The 26,781-nt window shown below is 35.0% G+C and overlaps 1 protein-coding gene across 2 annotated transcripts in view; it reads left to right on the top strand.

Annotated features, from left to right (window-relative positions):
* NLGN4X (neuroligin 4 X-linked) overlaps positions 1-26,108 on the top strand; it is a 130,404-nt gene extending 104,296 nt beyond the window's left edge. For both annotated transcript variants that reach the window (XM_053457387.1, XM_053457386.1), the window contains 3 exons: positions 10,798-10,983; positions 17,727-18,516; positions 23,982-26,108. In XM_053457387.1, coding sequence (XP_053313362.1) covers positions 10,798-10,983; positions 17,727-18,516; positions 23,982-24,822 — 1,817 coding nt within the window. In that variant the 3' untranslated portion in view covers positions 24,823-26,108. The remainder of the gene's footprint in view (positions 1-10,797; positions 10,984-17,726; positions 18,517-23,981) is intronic.
* The last annotated feature ends 673 nt before the right edge of the window (positions 26,109-26,781 follow it).

The following is a 26,781-nucleotide window of genomic DNA, read 5'->3' as shown; positions in this document are numbered from 1 at the left end:
GAGGATCAAAGGCTTTGATATTCCTCATTGGTCGGGCCCTTAAAAACTGACCCTTTTCACTTTACAGATGGCAGCCTCTGAGTGTTAATGCCCCTATCCCACTCCCTTAAAGTGTTTTTAAATATATGTTTAACAAAGCCTTCCAGGTTTATTTAAATACCCCCACCTCACTGTGTACATTTTTATTTTTAAATGACTTAATTTTTGTAAAATATATTTTAATGCAGCTGTGAGATGATTTTACAAGATGCAGACAAGGGCATGAAAGTTCACATTAAACGGGACAAATAAATACTGTACCCTAACGCTTGACTCAACAAATTCTGGAGAATGTGTTACATTTTCAAATTTGGTGTTAAAACTTGTTTAAGAGCCATAACGTTGAGACACGATTTGTTCAGTTGTAAACATTGAACAGTATTTTTAAGTCAAGTAACCAATAGCATTGTTTTACAAGCCAAAAATGTATTCTGTTTCACCTGATAAATATTGCACATCTGTAATTTCTATGGGGCAAGTGGGGCACCTGATAAATACTGCATATCTGTAACTTCCATGTAACAAGTGGGGCAGCTGTCATAGGCACTTTAAGGTAAGTTATGCTCTTGAGCTGCGCCGTTGACCTTGCGCTTCTTTTTGCTTTCTGCTGCTTCTTGAAGAATGCGCACTCTGACCTTGCCCAGTTGCCAAGGTCCCTATTTATGGCTCGTATTAATATTGTATGTGTCAAACATAGAGATTTTCATCTTTAATATTAGCAGGTACGGAACCTTCTGCAAGTCTGTATTTGGCTTTTATATTTGATTAGAATTATGATTATTATTAGCAAAATAGATTCAAATTTTAGTTAAAAATACCTTAATTAAATAAACATAATTCTGTCTTGGCCTATGTAATATGAACGGACAAATTGTCATCCACATATTTTCTCATACATTGTGAATTAAAGCTGACAGTTTGTCATAGAGAATGCAGTTTCATTTCATCAAATGAAAAGTTGGATGAAAAAACTGCTTTAGTAGGCTTTGCTATTTTACTTTACTGACTGCCTTTTTTACATATTTTAAAAAGCAAGACAATTTGTGGATAAATTATTACAATATAATTCGCAAACAGAAATGTCAACAGTTATGTCTAAGTATACTTGCATAAAATGCATTAAACATTTTATAATTACAATTTTTTTAAAAAATCATCCCCAAGACCCCGTATTAACTAGAGGGGTATGCAAATACCCCCCTCTCCTCCCAACATAAATGTGGTGGGGTAGGGGGTAATTAAAAAAATCAGGATGAGATGTTGAAAGAAAATACATGACCTGTAAGGTAAGTCTATGACAGGTGTCAGAGGGAGAAAAAATATTTTTTTTTTGTATTTTTTCTAATTTTGATTTACTGCAACTTGTGAATGCCTACTGCAAACCTCACTTTTATGCTATTCAAATTGGGAAGTTGGAAAACCCACAAAGAATTTGGGCACCCTGGATATTCAATAACAGAAGAAGCCTGCATACCAAAAGCTGAGTATGCATACATAGGGTAGGTCAATTGCCTCCTTCTTCAATTCCTTTGCTTTCTTTATTCCTAGATGTTATATCCTATGCCTAAACCAGAAGCATTTATAATTAACAATAAACAATTAAAATAGTAAAAAGACATGATTACATTTTGGCTCATACCTTAACAATTAATTTATATTACTTTTGAAAAGCCTGTTTAGAATTAAAAACGTTGACCTGCTTCATTCTAATGCAATCATTTTCCTCATGATGGGATTATGACAGATAAAAGTAATCCTGCACAATTCTTCTAGAATCTTTTAGTAAAACATAAGTTAGTAACAAGCCATGGTTCGGCAAGAAGCAATCAAAGGACTATACATTCCTACCGCATGCATTCATTAATATGTTGTACGTGCATGCATAAAACGTGGATTGTTTGCTTATGAAGTGCAAGCACCTCAGAAAAGTTTTTCAATTAATTAGACTTCAAGCCAGAACAAGATGACGAGTGCACTTTAAACAAGTTAATATTAAAACAAAATACATTTAAAAAGTTTATATAACAAATCAAGCATGTCTGTATTAGTAACAATCACAAATGCGATGATATTATAAGGTGTCAAAAATACTTCTCAATTCATTTACATTTACTTAGAGGTATAGTTTTGTTGTTGATAAATAATAAATAGGAGAAAAGATATTTTGTTTTAGCAATTCAGGTACTTAAATTTAAATAAAAAAAATGTATGCACAAATTTCAGATTACAATTCCCTGATGTACAATGGCATATGTTATAATTCCCCAAAAGACACTATCAATATGCCCAATGTACACATTATCCATCCTATACATACAGAACATTGTAGAGTTGAATCCACAATTTGTATATTAGCGTAAATCCTCAAACTCACAGAATCAGCTCCTTTACCCACCCCCTAGTAAAGTTTGTGGTTGGGTTGCCCAATGTTTTCAAATATTTAGGGCTCCTCAACTGCTACTTATCTCCTCCCTTACAAAAAAATTACTGCAGTTTTTCTGAAGTAATACTGCTATTTTTTGGACATGAAAAAACTACAATACTGCACTTTTACTGCAGTATTACTGCACATTTACTGTAGTTTTACTGCATTTGTACTTCACTGTACTGCAGTTGTACCCCAGTTATTTTTGTACGGAAGTACAAATGCAATAAAGCTACAGTACATTGAAGTACAACTGTAGGTTTGCAATATAAAAAAAAAGTGCGGTAAATGTGCAGTAAAACTGCAGTACAGTGAAGTACAAATGCAGTAAAACTGCAGTAATTTTTCGTAAGGGCTCATTCATCTCCATTCCCAGGAGGCAGAGGATTGCATGGGTAGATGGTATCTCTTGTGGCCTAGCACAAATCGGTGCAGCTCTTTCTGGATCATAGCCAATAAAACATCTGTACATTCCTGCACTGGCAATATGAGTCACCAAATATGAGTCTCAAGACCTGCCGCTCCTGGTGTAAGCAAGTGTTCAAAACAGTAGATCTATTGAGGGGCTAAGTTGCCAGCACTAATTCCTATGTTACCTGTTTCACCACATTTTGTTTGCTTGTTTGCTACGAGTTATCAACATTATTTAATGACTTAATACCAGTGACAGATGAACATAATTGAATCTTACCTTAAATATGTCTCTTTTGGCAGTATGGCTATTTACGCTATTTGACTAATAACTGCTTTTTAAAAAAAGCATGAGGTCTACTAAATTATATAAGAGTAATTAATATTAATACTTAGTCCTATAACAAGAACTTTTTCAGATATTTTGTTACAGCTGTCTACTATCTACTCCCTTCCGTATATATTTACAATGTTATTGTCTGTCAAACAGTCTTCTATGAACAAATCACTCAATATGTGACCTCTAATCTATGTCAGACTTTTTTGGTCATGGCAATGTGCTTTTTTTACATTATGCATTTTCATTAAACCATAAAAATTCCATTTTTTTTTACTTCTTTTTTTTCAGTAATGGAAGACTTGAGAATAATCTAAATTTGTCCATTTTAAAATTCTTAAAAACAGTTGCATATTGCGGGACAAAATGTGTATGTGTATTAGCAGTAAACCGCAACTAATATGAAACTACATTTATATATTATATTAGACAATGATGTCCTTGTGCATTAGAAAGTGCCGATGTTGTGTTCTATGTTCACATGAGCAAGGAGACATTTGTGTATAAAATATACAGAAAAAATGGTTTTCGTATATGTGAATTAGTCTTGTACTCATCTGTCTCCATACTACTTCACCATTAATGCATTGTCAATGGAGGATGGTGAAAGTGATGATTTAACTATATCGTGGACACTTGCTAAGTGAAATAACTTTTACTACAAACAAATTTCCTCCTGTCTTTTGTAAAAGTAACAAAATGTGATATTTCCAATGCAGAACACAGAAGGAAATCAGATTGTGGCCTCAAATCATAAGAACTTAACAGCAAAATGCAACAGAAACACTGAGCCAAGAGAACATGCGTTATTTTCAGTGAAACTGCTATTTTCATGCTCTATTGAAACATCACATTTTCTTGTAATCATAGTCATCCCTACTTGTTACTTTGGGTTAGTCGTCTATGATAGATCTTTGAGCAGTAATCAATATCTAATTATAAATCAGCACCTGAAGAATTTTACTGCAACACAGACTGCATGACAAGTAGTTAAAGATTACATTTTAATTGGATTTCCCAGGCTTATTGCGTGTGTCTAGTTATATCACTAAATAATTAATTATTGTTAGATAGGTAATAGATAGATATAGATAGAAAGATCAATTTGCTATTATACCTGTTGTATCTGCGTTATAATACAGTATGGTGGCTGTTAATATCTTATTTTGGAAATCATCTTTTTCTTATACTGTGTAGTTTCCTCGGATGCTGAGCTCTCAGACTTTCTAAGTTCCTGTCCCAGCCTTAAATCCTTAAAAGTCCCAGAAAGTTCTAAGAGTAAAAAAAAAAACGACACCATTATTTAGCATGCTGGCAATTCTTCCTTTCAATCATCTGGTGATTACCATTCCAGAACACAGGTCATTGAAGAAACATGGTCTTAGGCTGTGTCAGTCCAGACTATCAGCTGCTCTGATGCGGCACAGAGTTGCATTGTATGTCTTACACGAGATGGCTATACAGATAAGGCGGGCAGGTAATTACGCCTCATGCCTACTTCTGGATGGACTCCACTCGTTTCCGCACCACCCAGCCCCTCACTACTTCTTGCTACACTTTCCAACACAAGTGTCTTGACTTGGACAACTGAAACGTTGGTTGGTATAAGCTAGGCCTATCCGTCCTAGATCCGCCAGATATGCCACAGAGTCAAGAGGGTCTGTAGTTAAATATGCTACACAGAAAGCAATAGTGAGAGAGGTGACTCTGAGTACAGGTTTACAAATGCTACCAGTTGAGTTTCATATTAAGAACCCGAAGAGATTTTAGTATTTGACTGAAAAAAATCTGAGCAGGTCATTTGAAAGATTTGTGTGCTGCAACTAGTGTCGTGTAGGTGTGTAAGTCTTCCCTAGATGTTAAAGATCCTATCATCTGAAAAAAAATGCAACGCCACTTTTTTTGCCCCAAAAATATCCCTGTTTGTCTTTTTTCTTTGTTTACTTAATTCTAATGCAAGCCAATTTGCCTGAAAATGACAGTACTTGGTGTCTGTGTACACAGGTAAAGTACATTGTTCCCCAGATAAAAATGATATAAAATTACAGCTTGTGGAAATGACGGCAATGAGAGCATTAGTGTTTGTCAAGTAGACCTTGATCAGGGACACATTTACAATTGGAGGATTGCAGGATTTATTTGTAATAGGGACATATTGAGAAAAGTTCCGAAGAGATTTGATACTTATTTTTAGCTACAGTGCACATATGCACATAGAAACAGTTGGTCTGATGTGTTTACAGCACTAGTCTCAAGAATATAGAATTTTGAGATTTCTATCCTATTAAATAGTGAAAGCCAGTAATTATCTGTCATGAGATGTACTCAGAAGGGGGAATTACTAATGATGAAGGCATTGTAAATTTCATGATAGTTGCTTCGGGCTACTAGGATTGAAAAAGGTTTGTTGACTTACATTACAGCATCCCTTATCACTGGAAGAGGATTTATGTGACATAGGTCATCAGATTCATGATCTTGAATGTATTTAACGCTGATAAATAAATCAAGATTATAAGCAATAAACAATTAAAATGTCAGTTTGTAAACGCATTTTAGCTGGAAATGGGAAATATCACTGGTAAAAAAAGAAGATGCTTTATTTTATTGTAGCAGAAGAAAGAAAAATTTTTGGAAAAATACTAAATATTTTCTTCTTATAAAAAAACATTATTATTATTATTAATTTATATAACTAAGACAAACCAAAATATTAGGTAAAGAACACAATTCATTATTTGTGCTTAAACAATCTAATATTTAGATGGGAGTAGGATAATGAAAGGAAAAGAAAACAATGCAAGCAAAGGTTAATACGTATGATTGAAAATATATTTTAAATTTATTTATATTTCTATTAATTGTTTGCTAGGTAATGAATTTAAGGGCTGGGCAGGAATGGTAGAAATAAACAATATTAAAAGTAAACACATTTCCTGGCATGTGATATCTATCAGCCAGATCCAGCACTGGCTCAGTAAATGTTAAAATAATATGCATTCTTCCTCCGTGAGGCTGCCAGTTACATTATACTGTCCCTTTATGTTCTAATAACACCATTTGATATTTTATTAGTTTATTTAGTTTGCTACAGCATTTCCAGCAGGTAGCAAATGTGATACAATAGCCTAAAAATATAAATTGGAGGTTTTAAATATATCACTAACTTCATACTGGAGTTTAACGATTTGCAAATATGTACAGGGATTCCTTATTTAGTGGAGCCCCCTCCTATTGGGGCTAGCAAGTTGGCCTGGTGGGCAAAGGGGCAATTCTTCAAAATCAACCAGTCTGACCTGGCCCACTCACTGTGAGGGTCACGTTTGGGTGAATAGCTATTTAAAAAAAGGCTCCGGGATGTTACCAGGGGGAAAGTGTCAATGTGAAATATAATCTTTTCTTTATTTAACTGTACCCTGGATTATTTGTTTCTATCTGAATTATCTATGCATATTTGCATGTTAGTGTGTGTAAGTATGTGTTAGCATGTGTATATGTGTACGTTTTACATAAATAATAAGTGATATATTTTGCATAGACTCCAGTGCACTTTATTGTTTTTTAGGAGTCATAAAATAACACACCGGTCTTATAACACACCGGTCTTATATTCTTCATTATCTACACTCTTCTAATGAAGCAAACAGCAATAGGGCTACTTGGCTTTACCTGCCTGGGCAAGTTCCATTCCTGCTTCCTTTCCCTGATGGCCTCTACCAAAAACACAAGCTCTGTAGCGCTCCTAGTAAAGTCAGTAGCTTTAAGCCAGAATACATGAATTTGGCTGATACTACTCCCACTGATTTCATTCACTCACTTTCATTCCTCAATGCAGTGAATGCAGCAATCTGCATTATACACGGCTACACACATACACATAAACTTTATTCTTTAAAAAAATGAAGCTTCAAAATCTTATAGGATACATATTCATCACTGCACTAACATTTCAAAGCCATTAATAATGATAAAGAGCTGGTTTTACAAATTACAGTTATGCTGACACAAAAAATTAAAGCCAATCTGCATTACATGAGGTTTATAACAGGGGAACCGTTATGATATATAGTATAATATGAATATGCATGGGTGGGTTAAAATGTAATCTATCTTGCATGTTGGTTTAATAGTGATTTTTGTTGCTAGAAATAAACATCCTTTAAGTACCTGTCTGCCTATAATGAGCTTGACTAAAATGTGAACACCATATGGGGACAAATTTCAGCCTTTTGCCTGATGCAATATTTGTATTATATGGTTATAATTACGCAATTGCTATTCAGCAGTTCATAGAAACACATTAATATTATATAGCAGTTCTACCTGGGGATTTATATCACATGTATAAGCAGTGAGATTTGTAGAGCTACATTGTAACACAGATGCAATATGTCATGTAGTGGTATTTTACCTGGTCTATGGTTAGAATTTAAGAATACCAACCTTTTGTCCCTTACGGCACACGATAGACAAATCCAACACAGAGCATTTGACGAGAAAAAATCTACTTATGTAGCATTAATTGAGTATTTTTTTTACGCCAGCTCTATGATTTAGAATTTAGTCTTGCGAGAGACAGGCAATCACTGTAAGGAGTGACAAAGTAGCCAAGAAGCAGATAAGTGACAAGTGAAAAAGTAGTCTTCCGAAAATGGCCAATTTTAAGCAGTCAACATTTTGAATAAAAAAAAAGATTTTATCATAATGTCACATGACAAATATATTAAAATGTATTTACTTAATATTAAATACATGCAACCTTCACACAAAGCTGAATAGCCCACTAAGGAGTGTGAAAGGGTTTTCTTCTCTCTTGCACCATTATAGAGATTTTTTTTTTTCATCAGCATTTCAGACTAATCCCCTTTAGAGGAAGAGAGAATAGCTGGAGTAATTGCCATAATGGGGTTTGGCCTGAAGCATGCTTCCCCTTTCTTTGTGCAGTAGAGTGGTGTTTGACCGCTTCTCCTCCTACATCCTACTCACTTATGAGTGTCTAGGAATAGCCCCACCATTATTCACAGCTAGACTTGCCCCACACATGGTGAGCTACAGTTAGCCTACCTGGGAACTTCCCATGTATGATCATTAGTCACTGTAAGTAAAGCAAAATCATCCAAATTGTTTGGCGAGGTCCTAGGAAAACTAAAGTGTTCAAGTAGAGATGTTGTTGTTTCACTATGCAGAGATTTGTCTTACATTTCAGGAAACCCATTTTCATGTATGCATGAGAATACGTTTCCAGAAGAACCACAAGGATTCAATTTCGGATGATAGTAGGGCTCCAATGAGATATATTCTGACACGACATAGGAAATAACATTAAATGGCTATTGGTTTGGTACATATAATGTGATATGAATAAACCGAAAATCAAACATAAATAACAATAACAATATGTGAAATATTTTGCATTGACTCCAGTGCACTTTGGTGAGTTATAAAATTAGACTTCTGTCTCACATTCGTCCTCATCTGCATTCTTCTAATGAAGCATCTTAACATCCTTAAGTAGTGTACAAGTTAAACTGCCAATTGATTGTGGGGGGTAGAATAGCTAGTGTTTTGTTGGCGCTCTAGGAGAACTATGTTTATCTAATATAGCTGAGAACCTCCTGGCAGCTCCCTCTACTAGCGCAGTGCCCCAGGCAGCTTCAGAGTTTGCCTATATGGTAGAGCCAACCCTAAATTAGAGTTAAACTTGGATGGGACTGGACACAAATATGGGATCAGGAATGTCTCTTAAATGTTTATAAGTTGACAGTAGGTTCTATTTTAAATTATATTTTATGGATGTCATCATACTAAATCAAAGCATTTTATTCATTGATCTTGTCATTTATGAAAAAGCAATTAGTGGAATGAGTCATTTCAAGTGTACTATGAACCATACATACAGCATTGGGTAATCCTGATATGTGTGGTTTGCATAATAATCACTGTTTTGAAGGTCAAATCAGCCTTTGATGAGTATGGCGGTTATGCATATCAATAATAAATACTGATTCATCAGATATCTAATATTCTTGTATTCGGATTACATGATAGAAAGTGTTGTTAATGATCATGTATGATATTTTTTTTTATTTTTAATCTGGAAAAAAAACAAATATTGGGTTGGCAATATTGGTCAAAATAAGTGAAAAGCCACAATGTGGTATGTGCCAAACCCTAAATTATTAACTTTTACATAAATTGATTTTAAATAAACGTTTACATAAATTGAGGCAGTTTTGTCTTTCTACTGGCTGATGAGTGGGTGTGTGACCACGCCCACACCTCCCATTCACTTTACCCTAATCCCAACCCACATTCCATCCCATGAAAGGAACTATGGGACCAACACCACCACCACATGTGTCTAACCCCGACCAAAGCAAAGGCAGAGCTCCAGGTAGCCTGCCCAAAGAAATTCCCAGGTATGATAACTGGAAACTTTATAAATGATAAAGACTCATCAGCTATTAACCATTTAATATGCAATCACAAGGGATTCTACTATAATGATCTATTAATAGTGGTAACAATTAAATAATGAAGCCAACTGTACTAATATTGGAATTTTACCCAAACAACAAAGATGTTCAGATGATTATTAAATCTGAGTGCAATATGAAGGAGTCATAGTGCAACCCTGAAGTTTTCCCATTTGTGCCAATATCTTAATGTTCACGAGGGAAGTAAGAATAGCATACAAGAAAAAAAACAATAAATGTAGAGTTCCATATGCTTTAGCAGCTCATGTAATAGGGGTTAAATATAAGGCTGTGCATGTGTTATAAATCTGCCTCAAATGTATACTATTTCAGCTGCCATTTTAACTTTATTTTAAAGATTTGTATAATTATTTCTCCACATTAGGTTATTCCTTCCCATTTGTTGAAAAAGATCTGGTTCCAGGAGAGTAATAAATTAGAGAAATGAGTAGCAGAGCTCCCCTGTCTATGCTTCCAAACTCATGCAGCCATCATGTACATTATATTATTTTTAAACTTTTTTTTAACTTTTAATATGTTTTTTTAATTCTATCCATTTGACTGTGCTGAAGTCATATTGATGCCAGTTGAGTTACGTTGCAGTTGAGCATCAGCTGGCAGTAATGAATATACAAGTGGTACATTTAGTCCAATTTATGGGAATTTGTTACTGTAAACCTGCCATGGCTTTTGTGAATAGACTCCATTATCTGCTGCTGCTGCTGCTCTGCTGGGGTTATGTAGAAAAAAAATGATCTTGTCATAAAAGTGACCGGTCATGGGAGATATTTCATCAATTGCTGCAGATATAATTTTTAAGTCTTTACACCAGATTATTTTTGTATACATAAACATAGAAATGAACAGTGACAGTAAAAAAACTAAGATAACTTCAAATATTATGCATTTTTCACATACCAAAAACATAGTATCACTATGAACATAGACATGCAATTATTATGACCTTTAGACTTCTTGGAAAATATGAAAAATATGCTATTCGGTACTTTAACATAATTTTAATAACTCTTAATCGCTTTTTCTTATTCAATAGCTTAAAGTATATACCAGGATTTTCCAAGACTCAATTATCTCATCTTTATCTACAGGATTTTTAAGTACAGGAGACCAGGCTGCAAAAGGAAACTATGGATTACTTGACCAAATACAAGCTTTGCGATGGATTGAAGAAAACATTGGAGCATTTGGGGGAGACCCAAAACGAGTGACTATTTTTGGATCGGGGGCAGGAGCCTCTTGTGTTAGCTTACTGACATTGTCCCACTATTCAGAAGGTAATATTATTCTCAGAATTATTATTCTCAATAACATGTCTACAGCTTTGTCTTGGCATTCTTTCCACCTGCCAATTACCAAGTATACTGTAAAAATAAAACAACATTGTTATTTACAAAAATATATACATCGCACAAATAAATCAAATGTTTATTATTTGAACAGTAACAGCATGTATACAGTATATTTTCAATTATATATATATAAGCACAATAAAGCTGATATTAATTTAAAAGGAGACAGGTGTTATGCGTATAAAGACATTTGAACATTAAATGGTAAGTCCTATAGACAAACAATGCTCTCTATGAATGTTAAATACATAGTACATAGCAACTTGGTTTTATTTTGTTTTATTCCCATAAACCTTGTTTACGGGCAGTCCTGGAGGCTTGTTGCGGTCAGTCATGTGATATGTTAGTCGACTTTCTCTGCTCAACATTACATTGAGTTGATTCATGGTAACAATATTACTTTAAAGACTTTAATAAGTCAGAGTGTCAGGGTCTGCATGGTTTAGACTAGACTTGGGCACCAGGGGGCTCTTCGTCTTCGTGCTCGTTCCTGTCTTCTCAGGTTACTATGCTAAGTTAAATGTCCATACCAGCGACTTTGTTGGTCACTGGCACGGACTTTTAACTGTTGCAGCAGGGTCCCAGTGGTCTCCCCGCTGTGTCAGTTAAATGTTCGTGCCAGCGACCAACAAAGTCGCTGGTACGGACATTTAACTTAGCAAATAACTTATTATAACTTCGGACACAATGCTGCCCTCTGTTGGTTAGATACATTGAGTAGCTTAATAAGTTATTATGCTACTCAATGTAAAACCAACAGAGGGCAGCATTCTGTCTGTTTTTTTTTTCTTTATTCTGCATAGCAACTAGTGGAAAGGGGCCGTGCGAGTGAGCCTATTGGTCGCTTGCACGGCCCTTTATCCTACGGATTTCTGCTCCCGTTATCCAACGCAGTATCGCAGGGATTAACGGGAGTGAAAATCAGGAGTTAAAAAGGCCGTGCGAGTGAGCCTATTGGTCACGTGCAGGGTCTTCCTCTGGCATCAACCAATTGGTTGATGCCAGAGGAAGACCCTGCAGATGACCAATAGGCTCACTCGCACTGCCCTGTAACCCCTGACGACGAACCTGACGACGAAACAAGTCTAGTTTAGACAAAGCCATACTTTTGTTTCTAACAATGGTGTTTATCTAGCAGACGTGGCTAAACTAGAATATGCAACATACATTTTAAAAAAGAAAGCACAATATTTTAAATCATTTTAATCTGGCTCTAGAAATTAAAACATGGTTGGACTACCCTTTAAAAGAGAAATAACTTTATATAACATATGGTGTTAAAATATCCTAAACCTATGTAATATAATTTTAGCACAATGCTTATCTAATCACTTCCCAAACAACTGATAATGTTTGTAGATGGAACATTTTATTACATTCCCTTACAGTTTTCCTTTCCCTTTATTGACAGACCTGTGGGTGATAAGGTAATTTAAATCAACATATTTTTACAGGACTGTTATACATGACCTTAAACACACCTCTGAAACGTAACTGTGCTATGCATAGTGTTTTTGTGTGAAACACTTTGCATAGCAACTTAGAAACATAGAAATACAGAATTTGAAGGCATAAAAGAAGATTTCTGCCCATGAAGTCTGCCCAATTTTTTCCTGATTTAAAAACTCAAACCTTAATCAGTTCTTGGTATTGTCTTGGTATAGCCACATGTCTATTCCTTACTGTGTTAGCTTCTACCACTTCTGCTCCACTCCTTTTAGCTTGATGATCCATTACCCTAATGTACACCATGTCGTAGATATTCAAGTAGGGTCCTATCAGAGGGGTAAGAGCTTTGTCATTAGAGTTACAACATAAAAAATGAAAATTGAAAGTATATGTAATGATGGATATAAACGAATAAAGTGAAAAGCCACTTGTTGCATACTATTCCATAGTAGAATTACAAACTTGACAAAAAAGATGTTAGGGTGAAAATATGTCAGTCTGCTATTGGAAATGATTTAGATGTAGGTTTCATAGGGTTAAAATACCTTACATTTAATTCAAATGTGTCTCATAGAAAATGTGGGCTAATTGGAGAAATTTAAGGACAGTTTAAATGCACCTGTAGTACATCATGTATTACATCGTTTGAATAGGCTTCAATGAGTAAAATGATAGGCTGAATAATAAAATAAGGTAGTAGTAAAATAATATAGTGCGTTTCTAATGTTTTGTGTTAGCAAAATACATTTTGGTAACTGAGCTGCCATAACTACTACTTATCTTCTCCAGACTAATGTAAGATAATGGCAGTTTCCCACAACACAGTTTTTGTCAATATATAATAAATACATAAATAAATGCTAAAACGTGCAAGTTCCATAATAGTCTATACTTAGAAGCTCTAAAAGGTTTTTACACAAGTGTCCAGAACTCAAGGGGAATGTGCAGATTTTCAGGATCACTCTTATTCTACTATTTTTTTTTATGAGATCAAGGGTTAAGTGGTATGTGCCAAACCCTACATTATTAAGGTTTACATAAATTGATTTAAGATATAAGTTATAGACATGTGCAATAATAACAATTCACTACCACATAAAGTAAGCAACTTTAATTGAATAGGAAGCATAATATCACAGGAAAGCAGGAGAACAACAACATTTGAATAAACTAAAGTTATCAAAGTACCGTAAAGTACCCAACAAAGTAAAGTTGGGTGGGGGCAGGGGAGTGTTAAATGGGGGGCATAAGGCATTTCTGTAGGCAGAGTGTTCTATGAAATGCCTTTTAACCCCCTTAATGCCACTCTGCCTCCAGAAATGCCTTTTTTACGCTCTATACGCCACTCTGCCTCCTGAAATGCCTTAAACCTCCCTATATAACACTCTGCCCCATAATATGCCTTTTAACCCCCTTAATGCCAGAGTGGCATATAGGGGTATAAGGCATTTCTGGAGGCAGAGTGGCACATAGGGGGTCAAAAGGCACATCAAGGGGCAAAGTGGCATATAGGGTTAAAAAGCATATTATGGGGCACAGTGGCATATTTCAGGGGCAGATGTGCATAACTGGGGGGGGCAGGTTGGAAAATAGAAGGCAATAAAACCAAAATATTTTTCTCAATCATAGCTTTTATTAAAAAAAATAATTTACATGAATTAACATTTACTGGTAAAACTTTTTTCCTATAGGGTCGTCTTATATTAAGGCTTTTTCTTTTTTTCCTAAATTAATATTCAGATTTGGGGGGTCGTCTTATAATCAGGGTCATCTTATAATCGAGCAAATACGGTATTCTAAATGAACAACAATAGCAAGTTTGTATGAACCAAAACACTGAACAAGTACAATAATATGAAATTATATAAATGAACAACAATCAATATAATTTTCAGGAAAGACAATTCATAAATTTAATGATTACTAACATCTATATGTAGAATTCATAGCATGCCTCTGCCAGGTTCAGACTGCCAAACAAATAAACATCTAACCAAAAGTGCTAGCATCTGGAAGTCAGAGGATATGAAAGTTCTGACCCAGCATACTAAGAAACTACTTTTCTTACAATCCCACCCCATTGATCCCACGTATCAGTAGAATAGGCTACAAGAAATGATACTGATACTATACGACGCCAGTGCACAATTCCTGATAAGTAAGTGTTTTATGACCAGTCTGTCTGCCTTCTTGTAGTGCTTGGATGGTAAATATCAACACTTGTCGTACAATCATAATGATAGCCTATAAAGAGGTATTGGGGTGGGAGAGCCCATACTCACACTCTCTCATGTTCTTTCACACTACCAAATAATCTTTTACACTCTCACTCTCTCTCACATTCTCACTCACACTCTCTGATGTTCTCTCACACTCTCAATCACTCTCTTCTCTATGTGTCCCTACCTTCTCTGTGTCCCTGTCTCATTTTGCGCAGGTCCACTTCTTCTCTTGCATCTTCTTGTTTTCCTGTCACCTTTCTTCGGTTTTCTTTTTTCCTCCGCTTTTCCCCGGTATCAGCTTTGTTAACTGGGCCTCCCACAGCAGTTCTGCAAAATGGCAGAGCCTCTGCACACACATTTTCCCCTAATTAGAGGGACAGAGTAGAGGCTGTCCCTGCGGTGTGTCAGAGGCCAGAATAATGCATACGGATCCACAGAGAAAGAGAAATGTTTCTGCATGTCTCTCCCTTTTTTTTCTTTTCAAATCTGCATTATTCTGGCCTCACGGAGTACCTCTACAAAAGGGAAGAGCCATGGGGGCAGCCTTTAGCTTGTTTCTCCGGTCAGGGGAGAGGGTGTGCTCTGAGGCTGTACCCTTTTTCAGAAGTGCTCTGGGAGGCCTGGATAACAGAGCTGAAAATGTGGGAGAAAGGAAGGAAAAAAGAAAACTGAAGAAGAAAACCGAGCAATAGAAGAAACAGAGCTGCAAAGAAAGACACAGAAGTGGTTGGCGGAGAAGGAAAGGAGAAATTGAGAGAGTGCATGAGATAGAGTGAGTGAGAGCGGGAGAGCCTGAGTGGGAGTGTAAGTTAGATTAATGACATGAGTGTGAAGGAGTGAAAAAGCAACAAAAAACTCTGACAATGATAGCTGAGCATTCCAATTGGTGCTTTCTTCACTGGTATCTTCTTCACAGTTAAAATCACTGTTTAAACATAGCTGACAGTTCAAAATATGTACAAAAAATGTAGGGTGACAGTAATAAATATGCAAGTTTAACACCGCTATGTGGCACCATATTCAAATGAACCACTTCCATGAAAAGTAACAAATCTGCATATATTACCAAAAGGTCATGTCAGAAATCAAGGATCAAACATGTTATATCTTTTACTTTGATTTATACATTTGCATCTTTAAACCCATAACCAATTAATTCCTAAATGAAGCATGACGGCAGAATAATGTTTATATGAACTCAAATCTCCTCGTTATTCACTAGTTTGTTCATGATAATAGTCACATTTTGAGGGGTACTGAAGACTATATGTAAGCCCTGGCTTTTGAATGCAGAATGGAACAGCTTTTGGCTAGTTAGGTGTTTTATATAGATCCATGGAAATTAAAACAGTATGACTTGATGACAACTCACCCTTACGATGAATATTTGTGTTTATGCTCCTCCTACCTAAAACATTTATTTCTAAAAAAATATGATTTCCCCATCTCCCAGTGTCTTCTCTTATGACCTAGTTTCCGTTCTGTGTGCCCCAGTACCCAATGCCCTTCTTTCCACTGCCTCTATGCTCTTTACCTAGTTTCTTAATGTCCTATACCGTTGCACCTTTCCCTCTATCTTGGAGGCCCCAATTTCACCAAGTAATTGGCCCCAATTTCACCAAGTAACATGTCCCACAGTGCCACCTTTGCCCCCAAACATCTTGTGAGTGCCTACTTTGCCCCCAAAAATGTGAATCGTTACTCCACAGAACATGTTTCCACTGCGCCAGAGTCCAGTGGTGGAGTGGTTTGCACAACTCAATCTGATGCTTGGCATTGTACGTGCATGACTTGCATGAGCCGCCCTGGAACCGCATGAAGCTCCTGCCACATGTGCTGATACCAGTGGAAGTTTGGAATGCACTCGTTGAAAAGAATAGAAAGAGGACAATTTACACATGGACAAGGGCTATGACTTTATGTGGTCTCCCACTTTGTGGCTGAGTTGCTTGCTGCTGTTCTAAACGCTTCCACTTTCCGATAATACCACTTACAGTTGACCGTGAAATATCTAGCAGGGATGAAATTTCACAAACTGACTTATTATAAAGGTGGCATAGATAGACAGACAGGTATGACTACAAAAAAAAATCCATATATGGTTATATTTCTATGTATATTATCTAGAAATCAGCCTGCAAGCACTCGCATGACAACTCGCAAGCTGTAGGATGGTGACTTGTAAGCAGTCATATGACCGCTTGCAAGCTTTTAGCAGCACTCAGGAGCAACACTCAAGCACTTTCAAAGGCAGTGCCTTTCAGTAAATTAGCAAATTGTCATATGATTTGGATTTTGTACTTATGATATGCCAAATCACTTTGGTAAAAGATAATCCTATGACTCCACTGACAACCTAACTTTTAGTAATTCTACCTGAATGTGCGAAACATACTGTTATTACTGTCAATTTGATTAAACAAAACTAATATTAATACCGCGAAGAGTACATTTGAAATTAAAGGTGACTAAAATAGTCTCAATAAGGTATCTTTTAAACAAACCAAAATGACACAGTAAACGCAATTATCTGCATTGATTTTAACTTTTGTTTTGATATAATTACTTAAATGCATTCTAGAAGGAGGACACAATTCACAATGCAATTTTCAATGTTCCTTTCAAACGAGAAAGAAGTGTCAATTACATGGACAAGAGGACATGATTGCCTGTGACTTTGAGGATTTTTATATAAATATGATCATTTCTACATTATGCAAATACCATAAATGTATTTAAGCATCCATTCATTTCTGGACTTTAGAATTAAGCAGATGAGAGTTTACAGTGCAGTTAAATGCTACCCTGGAAATAAGTGAGAATTGTACCAGTTAAGGGAACGTGATTCTCCTGTTAAATATTATTCTAGTTACGGCTCGGATTTAGATTATAGAGACACAATGTATGTATAGTCTACTTAGTAAATGCTGCATTGTTTTTTTTTTTTTTTTTACTTTTAAGGTTTTTCATTTGAATTTGTAAATTTTGCACCTGCAGGTTTGTTCCAGAAAGCAATCATACAAAGTGGAACAGCCTTATCCAGCTGGGCAGTGAACTACCAGCCTGCCAAATATACTAGGATATTGGCAGATAAAGTGGGCTGTGACATGTTGGATACTATTGACTTAGTTGAATGCCTTCGAGAGAAGAACTACAAAGAACTCATTCAACAATCCATCACCCCAGCCACGTACCACATTGCATTTGGACCAGTCATTGATGGTGATGTCATTCCAGATGACCCTCAGATTCTCATGGAACAAGGGGAGTTCCTTAACTATGATATTATGCTTGGAGTGAATCAAGGAGAAGGTTTAAAATTTGTCGATGGCATGGTAGATAATGAAGATGGCGTTTCTCCAAGTGACTTTGACTTTTCAGTGTCCAACTTCGTAGACAATCTCTATGGTTACCCCGAGGGAAAAGACACACTTAGGGAAACCATTAAGTTCATGTACACTGATTGGGCTGACAAAGAAAACCCTGAAACGAGAAGGAAGACTTTGGTAGCACTTTTCACAGATCACCAGTGGGTGGCTCCTGCTGTTGCAACAGCTGACTTACATGCTCGATATGGTTCTCCAACATACTTTTATGCATTCTACCACCATTGCCAAAGTGAAATGAAACCAACTTGGGCTGATTCTGCTCACGGTGATGAAGTCCCATATGTGTTTGGCATCCCTATGATTGGACCCACAGAACTCTTTAACTGTAATTTCTCAAAGAATGATGTCATGCTTAGTGCAGTAGTTATGACATATTGGACAAATTTTGCCAAAACCGGGTAAGTCTTCCTTGCATTATTTTCTGCTGTTAGTCAGTACATGTTCAAGGAATATAGGTCAATACCTTTTAAATCTTTATTTGTGAGCTGTTGCTTTGTGCAGAAAATTTAGTTCTAATAAGGTTCTGCATAATCTTTAAATGCATTTCTTTTTAAGGCAATTTCTCTTGCCAGTATTTATCACAGTTGGGAGAAAGACATGTATTAAACAATCTATTGCTTACCGTATTTTAAATTTTATATATATTATTCTATAGCATTATAGTATCCAATATTTAGTGGATTTTTGTAACTGAAGGTAACATTTTATTTTATAAATAAACAAGAAGCATATAATCATATATTTGTTTTCAACGGGCTCGGCATTGCAAAAAAAGTGCATTTTTCCTCTTGTTTTTATGTCTAAAAGCCAATATCTCTGTCATTAAAGCAAAGGCTTTGCAGAGGCTAATGCTAATTACGACCATTGTATACCATCAACAGCTCAATAGAGCCCTTTTGATGGTAAATAAATACATAAAAAAACAGGATGCTTGATGTTGGAATGATTAATAGTATTAATGGGAAAATAGCAATTTGGTTTGAAGGAGTTAAATAAGAAACACAAGTCAACATCTACTGACTTTAAGAAGTCATAGGTATTGTAAAAATGATAGCATGTATTTCTAGTGATACCACATTTAATTAAATATGTAACTGCTGTATGCCTGTGGGTGTGTAAATAATCATAGTATAAAAAAATACTAGGATATAGTCAATTTCCTTGCTACCCATGATCTGTAGGGAAGCCCTCCCTGATCTAAGACAATTCATTCTTACTGAATACACAACCCTCTAACATCTACGACAACTACGTTTCTCTCCTCTGGGAGGATTTCATACAATTAGGAGAAGAGACTCCTCTCATATAAAAGGCATACAACTGTTGCAATTGTGGGTCACCCTAAGCAGGGCTTAAAGCACTGGTCTAAGCAAAGTCCAATTTCCACTGTGCTATGACTTTTATATATGAAGCACGTTATATATTAACTTAAAAACTATTTATTTTTTTATCACACTCAACATTACACAACCCTATAATCCAGTAATGGAGTAATATAAGTAAAATTTACTGTCTGGAACACTTTAGAATAAAACATTCTAATATATATTTATCAAATGAGTTGCATGGGTAAAAATGATTAATGCAGAGTAGTACCATAGTTTAAACACTAGATGGTAATGTGGCTCACCGAATTGTGTTCAGGATTGTAATAATCATTCTTAAAGGTTCAATTTATGTAAATGCACTGCTTACTACTAACATATTTAATAAAATGGGGTACTATAGGCAAAATATTGGTAACACAAATGCAGAAAGCAAAAGATCTCAAGAATTATTTTTTTAATGGGGCAACATACATAATATTTTTAACATTCGCTGAAATTCATATATTTAGATAGATGACAGATAGATAGTTAGATAGATAGATAGATAGATAGATAGATAGAAATTATCAGGCAGACAAATTGCCTTAATCTGCCTTATTATTCAATTGTAAGCACAATAAACGAAAAGCAATATAAAAAGAACAGAAAATCATTAAGACTAAAATAATAGTATATAATTATATATCAATGCTACAATCAAAGTGCATAGTGTCAATCCATCTCAATACGATACCTTCAATACATTGAGAGAGATCTGCTTTGTAATCAGATCATTAACTCTATTGAGGTCAGTCTATAACATTCAGTGTACGTGCCATGGAACCGTAAGAAGTTGAATGCCAAGATATGATGTTATAACTCAGCAGACAAGATGGTGTGGCTGTAAATGGGGCTTCGCTGTGGGTTAGGTGTATTGTGGCCCCCAGCAATGCACCACTGGCTCTGAAGAGTTAAGAAATGCATTGAATTTGTAGTCATAAAATATAAGTACTTTAAATAAAACAGAGGAAATCTATAAAATGGTAGGTGGAAGTCTGAACACTAAAAATCAGTTGACAAAGCTTCATGGATCACATAACATCGGTAAACTGGGAGGACTAACTGACAAATTGGTAACATTTATAGCATATTAAATAGCTCACTTCATATCATTCAGATATCCCATTAAAATGGTAGTTTGCTCTCGAGCTCCTTACTATGAAATGAAGTGCTTAACCTATCATACCTCTGCAAATAATTCCTCAAGCTTGTAGTGTTTCAAGCAATTCAGACAGGCTAGCTGATATTTTAAATAATTCCATAGCATTTGTAATTGAGACAAGTATGGCCCTCAGTGATACCCGGCAATTAGCGACCTGGCTAAGTCTCTCTTACAGTAGAGATTATATACATACGTTTATCCATGCAATTCTGTTTTTAGGGGGAAAAGCTTGAGAGTTTACTGTTATTAGGCATATTCTGGCCTAACCCAACTAGGCTCATGCCCCCATGTTGGGCGACCAGGGTACCTGAAATGCCACTTCTTAATAGGCTAGTTAGAAGGGAGATCACTGATTAACACTATGAAGAGCTGTGATGACTTGGCCTATTCCTCCATAGCCGCACTTCCTTTATTGCCTAGTAAAAGGGACTGCACTGGGTTAGGCCTAGGGCAGGGCCAAAGATAAACATGCCACTGTTTGCTGTCCCTTTAAATTCACATTAATAATACTTTTAGCATGGGTAAATTGATAAGTAGACTTTCTGTATATTAGTTTGTATCATGTAGTTCCAGACTAATAAATAAACACTCTGTTAAAGCACAGGCACTATGTTAATCTTTTAAGCAACTGGACATTGCCACAGGACAATATGACTATAAAATCTTTAGAAGCATGTGGGTAAAATATTTATTAATATTTATGCACCTATGTTTGCAAGCATGGAACTTAATTAAAACATAACTTTTCTATTTCCCAGATCCTACATTTTACAGTTGAGTACAAGAAACAGACCAATGTAATGTGTTAATGGATTTAAATATACAATATAGGTATTCCATTCATGCTCGCTGGTGAGCAGGAGATGTGATCAATGCATTCCCTGCAACCAAATAGCTGGAGGCTGCAAAGAAAGCAAATGCATAGAGGGGATTCTGGTCAATCCTGCTTTGGATGTGCATGCAAATAAATAAACAAGCATTTAAAGGGACACTCCAGTCACTTTTTAAGTAACTTAATATGCATTAACTTAAATAAAGTAAATACATGAAATAAAATTAAACGACTTACCGTCATCTTGCGCAACTTATTGTTTGCTTAAGGTTCTTAGAAAAGAGAGCAGGATAAAAAAAAATAACAGCAAAAACTGAGAGAGAATGAATGTGATAAAAATATTTAACCCTTAGAGTACCAGCTACGTAAGTGGTATATAGCTAGCTCAAAAGGACTTTAGTCCCCTTTTGAACCCCCAATATATCCCCTATCTCAACACCTAAGTGTATGCGAGCTGTAATTATATATATCTATATATAGATATCTATATATAGATATATATATATCTATATATGTATATATATATATATCTATATATAGATATCTATATATATATATATATGTAAAGCCAACTCATATTTGCACTTGCCAAAAAAAATGATATATATATATATATATATCTATATATATATATATATATATATATATATATAGATAGATATATATATATATATAAAAATGTTTTCGCAAGTACAAATATGAGTTTAACTTTAGTAAATTGGATAAATAGATATTTATTTTCTGATATTTTGTGAATGTGCAGCATGCTTATATGTACTGCTTTGTGTACTAACCTTGATCTGGCATCATTTTGTTACAGTACATTTTAAAATTTCTGCCTGCATCGTGTTTTTCTATAACCTTGAGTCTTTTGCATTGAATTAAAATTAAAGGCAAACTCAATGTTTCACTAGGGGACTGTAAATCTTTCCAATGAAGGTTTTAATGGCAGCATTAGGCTTTCCAAACTGCAGCCCTACTGCAGTGCAGTGTGCAGACTGCAGCATTATAAAAAAAAGAGTGCAGTGACATCGGAATTATAATGCTAAGAAATGTAACACTGTGGACGTTGGATTTTACCTTTATTATAGTAAACAATCAAACGGACACAATGAAGAATATCACAAAGGCAAAAAGAAATAGCTAATTTGTGTATTCAATATTAAAATTAAAAAAATGAAAAGATAATTGCTTTTCCTGCAGTGTAGATGACTTAAATAATGAAAGTTGTTATTATAATTTTTTTTACATTTTTTTATTTATTAAAGTGAGTGTGCATGTCAGTTGGGGGAGCAATATATATATATATATATATATATATATATATATATATATATATATATATATTAATATATATTCTTCTTAAATAAAAACGTTAATTTATGTGCACTTAATATTTCTGTTAGTTCATGCTGAGGTAATTTAACAGATTAAATCTCTTCTGTGTTCCTATTATCTTTATCGCTGAGCGCTGGAGGTGCCACAAAGAAAACATAGTGACAGTGGAGGCTCCTCCATAGGAGCACATGCGCACGTGAACCCCCAAGCACAAAAGGAAAAGAAAAATTAGCAAAACTCATCAAAAATCCATTTTAATCAAAATTAAATATAAATAATAAGTGTGTTATAATAAGCAATGTTTATCATAATACACTTATTATTTCTATTTAATTTAGATTAAAATGGATTGAGTGCTACAGGTAGCTTTTGTAAGGATGGAGGAGGAGAAGACAATTTAGGACAGGTTATTGATTACATCATGTTGGTTCCATCACTCTGACACACTTATCTCAGCTTCCATGTGGTGAACCTTTAAATTAAATATCTCCAAAACAAGTGCACTGGTTCCTAAACACAAACCACAAGCTGTAGATCATTTTAATTAATTAATTAATCAGCCGTAGCTGCTAAAAGTAAAAGCCGCGTTGGCTATTGTTGCCATTTCAAAGACAAATTCTTTTTCTCAAAGATTGCAAGCTGACAAGCTTAGAGCTGGACATAGAAAACCCTTAAACACACAACTGTTATAATTCTACACTGTTTTTAAAAATATTGCCATAAATATTTTTTTAAAATTTGCAAACCAATTGTAAAAATATGTTATTATTTTTCTGCACCTGTATATGTGTGTATATATATATATATATATATATATATATATATATATATATTCATATGTATTCTATATAGACTTTTCATTTATTTGTATATTACATTTTGTAGGGGTTTGTAGGAATTTTATGATTTATAGTTACATTATTTTTATTCTTTATTCAAACTAAACAGGATATTGTAAGAGAAGAAAGTATGTGAAGTACTGTCCATTTGCTATGCTTATCAAATAAACAAATTATTGGTTAATTTAATACTATTAGAATAGAATATTTTAAAGCATACAATGTGAGGTGTAAACTCTTAATGTTATTCAAATGAATTTCTAAAAAAAAAAAACCTTATTACTCGTAATCTTCAATTCATTTTTACTTTTCTTCTTTTTTTTAGTGATCCAAATAAACCAGTCCCACAAGACACAAAGTTCATCCATACAAAGCCCAATCGATTTGAAGAAGTTGCATGGTCCAAATATGATCCAAAGGATCAACTCTATTTACATATTGGCTTAAAACCAAGAGTAAGGGATCACTACAGAGCAACAAAGGTGGCTTTCTGGCTGGAATTGGTACCACATTTACATAACCTGAATGAAATCTTCCAGTATGTGTCAACAACCACTAAGGTGCCTCCTCCTGATATGACATCCTTTCCTTATGTCACAAGAAGGTCACCTGTTAAATCAAGGGCTACCACAAAACGTCCTGCTATGACACCGGCAAATAATCCTAAAGAAACTCAAAAAACTGTTTTGGGAGAAAGTACTATTATTACAGAAGACAAGCGAGATTACTCAACAGAACTCAGTGTTACAATTGCTGTTGGCGCATCCCTCTTGTTTCTTAACATTCTGGCCTTCGCGGCTTTATACTACAAAAAAGATAAAAGGCGTCATGAGACACACAGACGCCCAAGTCCTCAAAGGAATACAACAAACGACATAGCTCATATACAAAATGAAGAAATAATGTCATTGCAGATGAAACAGCTGGAGCATGACCATGAGTGTGAGGCCTTGCAGGCGCATGATACTTTACGGCTAACCTGCCCACCCGACTACACCCTCACACTAAGGAGGTCTCCAGATGACATTCCTCTCATGACTCCAAATACTATTACAATGATTCCGAATACACTAACAGGAATGCAACCCCTGCATACCTTTAATACCTTTAGTGGAGGCCAAAATAGTACTAATTTACCCCATGGGCATTCTACCACTCGGGTATAGCTTTGCCACTTTTTCAGCCACGTGAAGAAAACAAAAACAAACAGAATATTCATCAAGATGTAAGAAGGAGTTATTTTCTTACTCATTTTATCCAGGCTAGAGGATGTATCCAATATCTATAAAGAACAGACCGAAACATGAAACGTGTAAATACTCTTATGATGTTACTTATGAATTTATCCCTGCTAGATGAAGAGCTACACTTTCTGGACATTCTCTTTACAGTGAATGGATGTTTCCTCAATCACACATGACAAAAACTGGTTGCTTTGGAAGATGTTAATTATCAATCTGCTTTGTTTTTGTTTTCTGAGCTCTCTATGTGCCATAAAATGAATGGCCCTTGGTCAAACAAGTAAATATATTAAGCTTTTTTATGAAGCTACACATTACGATGGAAACTATTTAAAATAAAAAGAGGGACTGACTATGCAGAATATATGTTCTGACAAGGAAGGCAAATGCCATTATGAACTGTATTTAAAGAAAACAATATTTGTAAAAAATGTAAATAGCTGTGAGTTAAAAATTATCTTTTATCGATGTTTTAAGTTTAAAACAAAAGAACTTTTAGAAAAATTGTGCTTTTAGTTGTTACCTATGTGTATATACATTAGTCAAGACCCATCTCTGTTGCCTCCAGAATAAGAAAGAGTTTTCTTCTTAATAACCTATCCTTGAGAAGGTTTTGGAATTTTTTAACCTTATTCATTTGTAGGGAAAAACTGCAAGTTCACTTGAAGATGACATTTTGAATATGTTAACAAAAAAAGTTACCTTTTGAGGTTCTACAAATGCATGTTCAATTTAATCTGACAAGCTGATTATTATTACTATCACTTTTTTTATTTTGTTATTTTTTGCATTTTTCATTTTGGGCTTTTGTTTCTTAAGAAAGACAGAGCGGTACATAAAATTCATTTGAGTATGCTTTGAGTTGCTGTTTTAAGTGCCCATATGAATTTAGGAAAGCTTGTTAACTGGTTAGTCAAACTATACCATATGTCTCTGTATTCACCGACCTCTGCGGCAGAGTTAGAACTGTCTTCTGTAACACTAACAGAATCAATACTGAGGTTCAGTTAGTTTAAGTGATGAGAACTGAGTCACTACATAGACTATACAACGTCTGTCATTTTATATGTGGGTCAGGAAACATTTTAATTTTTTAATTTTAATGATTATGTACCTGTTACATGAGTAATGCACATAATGAAAAGATATAAAGAGAGATCACCAAATGATTTTCAAATAAATTCTGAACATTTTATTGGAAAAAAATATAACATTTCTATTCTTTTTCCTTTCTTGGAAGATTTGCATTTTTTTAATACAGATATATTTGTCAGAAGTATAAAACATGGGTCTATTGCTATGTTAACCAAATATATTTTTGAATGTTTTTAGGTATATATATCTCACGCAGATGTTTGTGGAAATCAGTGCATCCATTTTTATATCAATGAGAATGTAACATTCGCTTACAAATTCCAGAATTCCATGTCAACTTGTAAATTCTGCAACAGTAAGGTCTTGAGCAGAATCAAATCACAGCGCCAACTACATTTCAGAACAATTCCTTTTCCCTACAGTCTGGGGCTCAGATCACTAGTGTCTGCTATTGTGCTTGTTCCCTGAAGTAGACAGAGAATCATAGTCAGAGGACATCAAAAGGTCAAAGTTTAAACTCAGAGTTTAGTCATGGATAGGTAGAAGCTCACAGCACAATTCTGATAATATAAGCCAAATACATAAGGTAAGAATCATAGTCAGAAATCAATGTCAATACACAAACAAGCAATCCCTAAAAAGCACATCAAGAGTAGTAGCACACTAGCTCTTTCAACAGGATGCGTGGTGTCTTGTAAAGGCTGCACTTAATCATTTGATCCAGGACAGCCAATGGCATTTTGCACCAAGATGGCGTGATTCAGGATTTGCAGTTGGTGAACCTTTGAT

This window comes from Spea bombifrons, chromosome 2 (assembly GCF_027358695.1).
Source record: "Spea bombifrons isolate aSpeBom1 chromosome 2, aSpeBom1.2.pri, whole genome shotgun sequence".
NCBI lineage: Eukaryota > Metazoa > Chordata > Amphibia > Anura > Pelobatidae > Spea > Spea bombifrons.
Note: the sequence above shows the minus strand (reverse complement) of the source record. Positions and strands in the feature narration are given on the sequence as shown.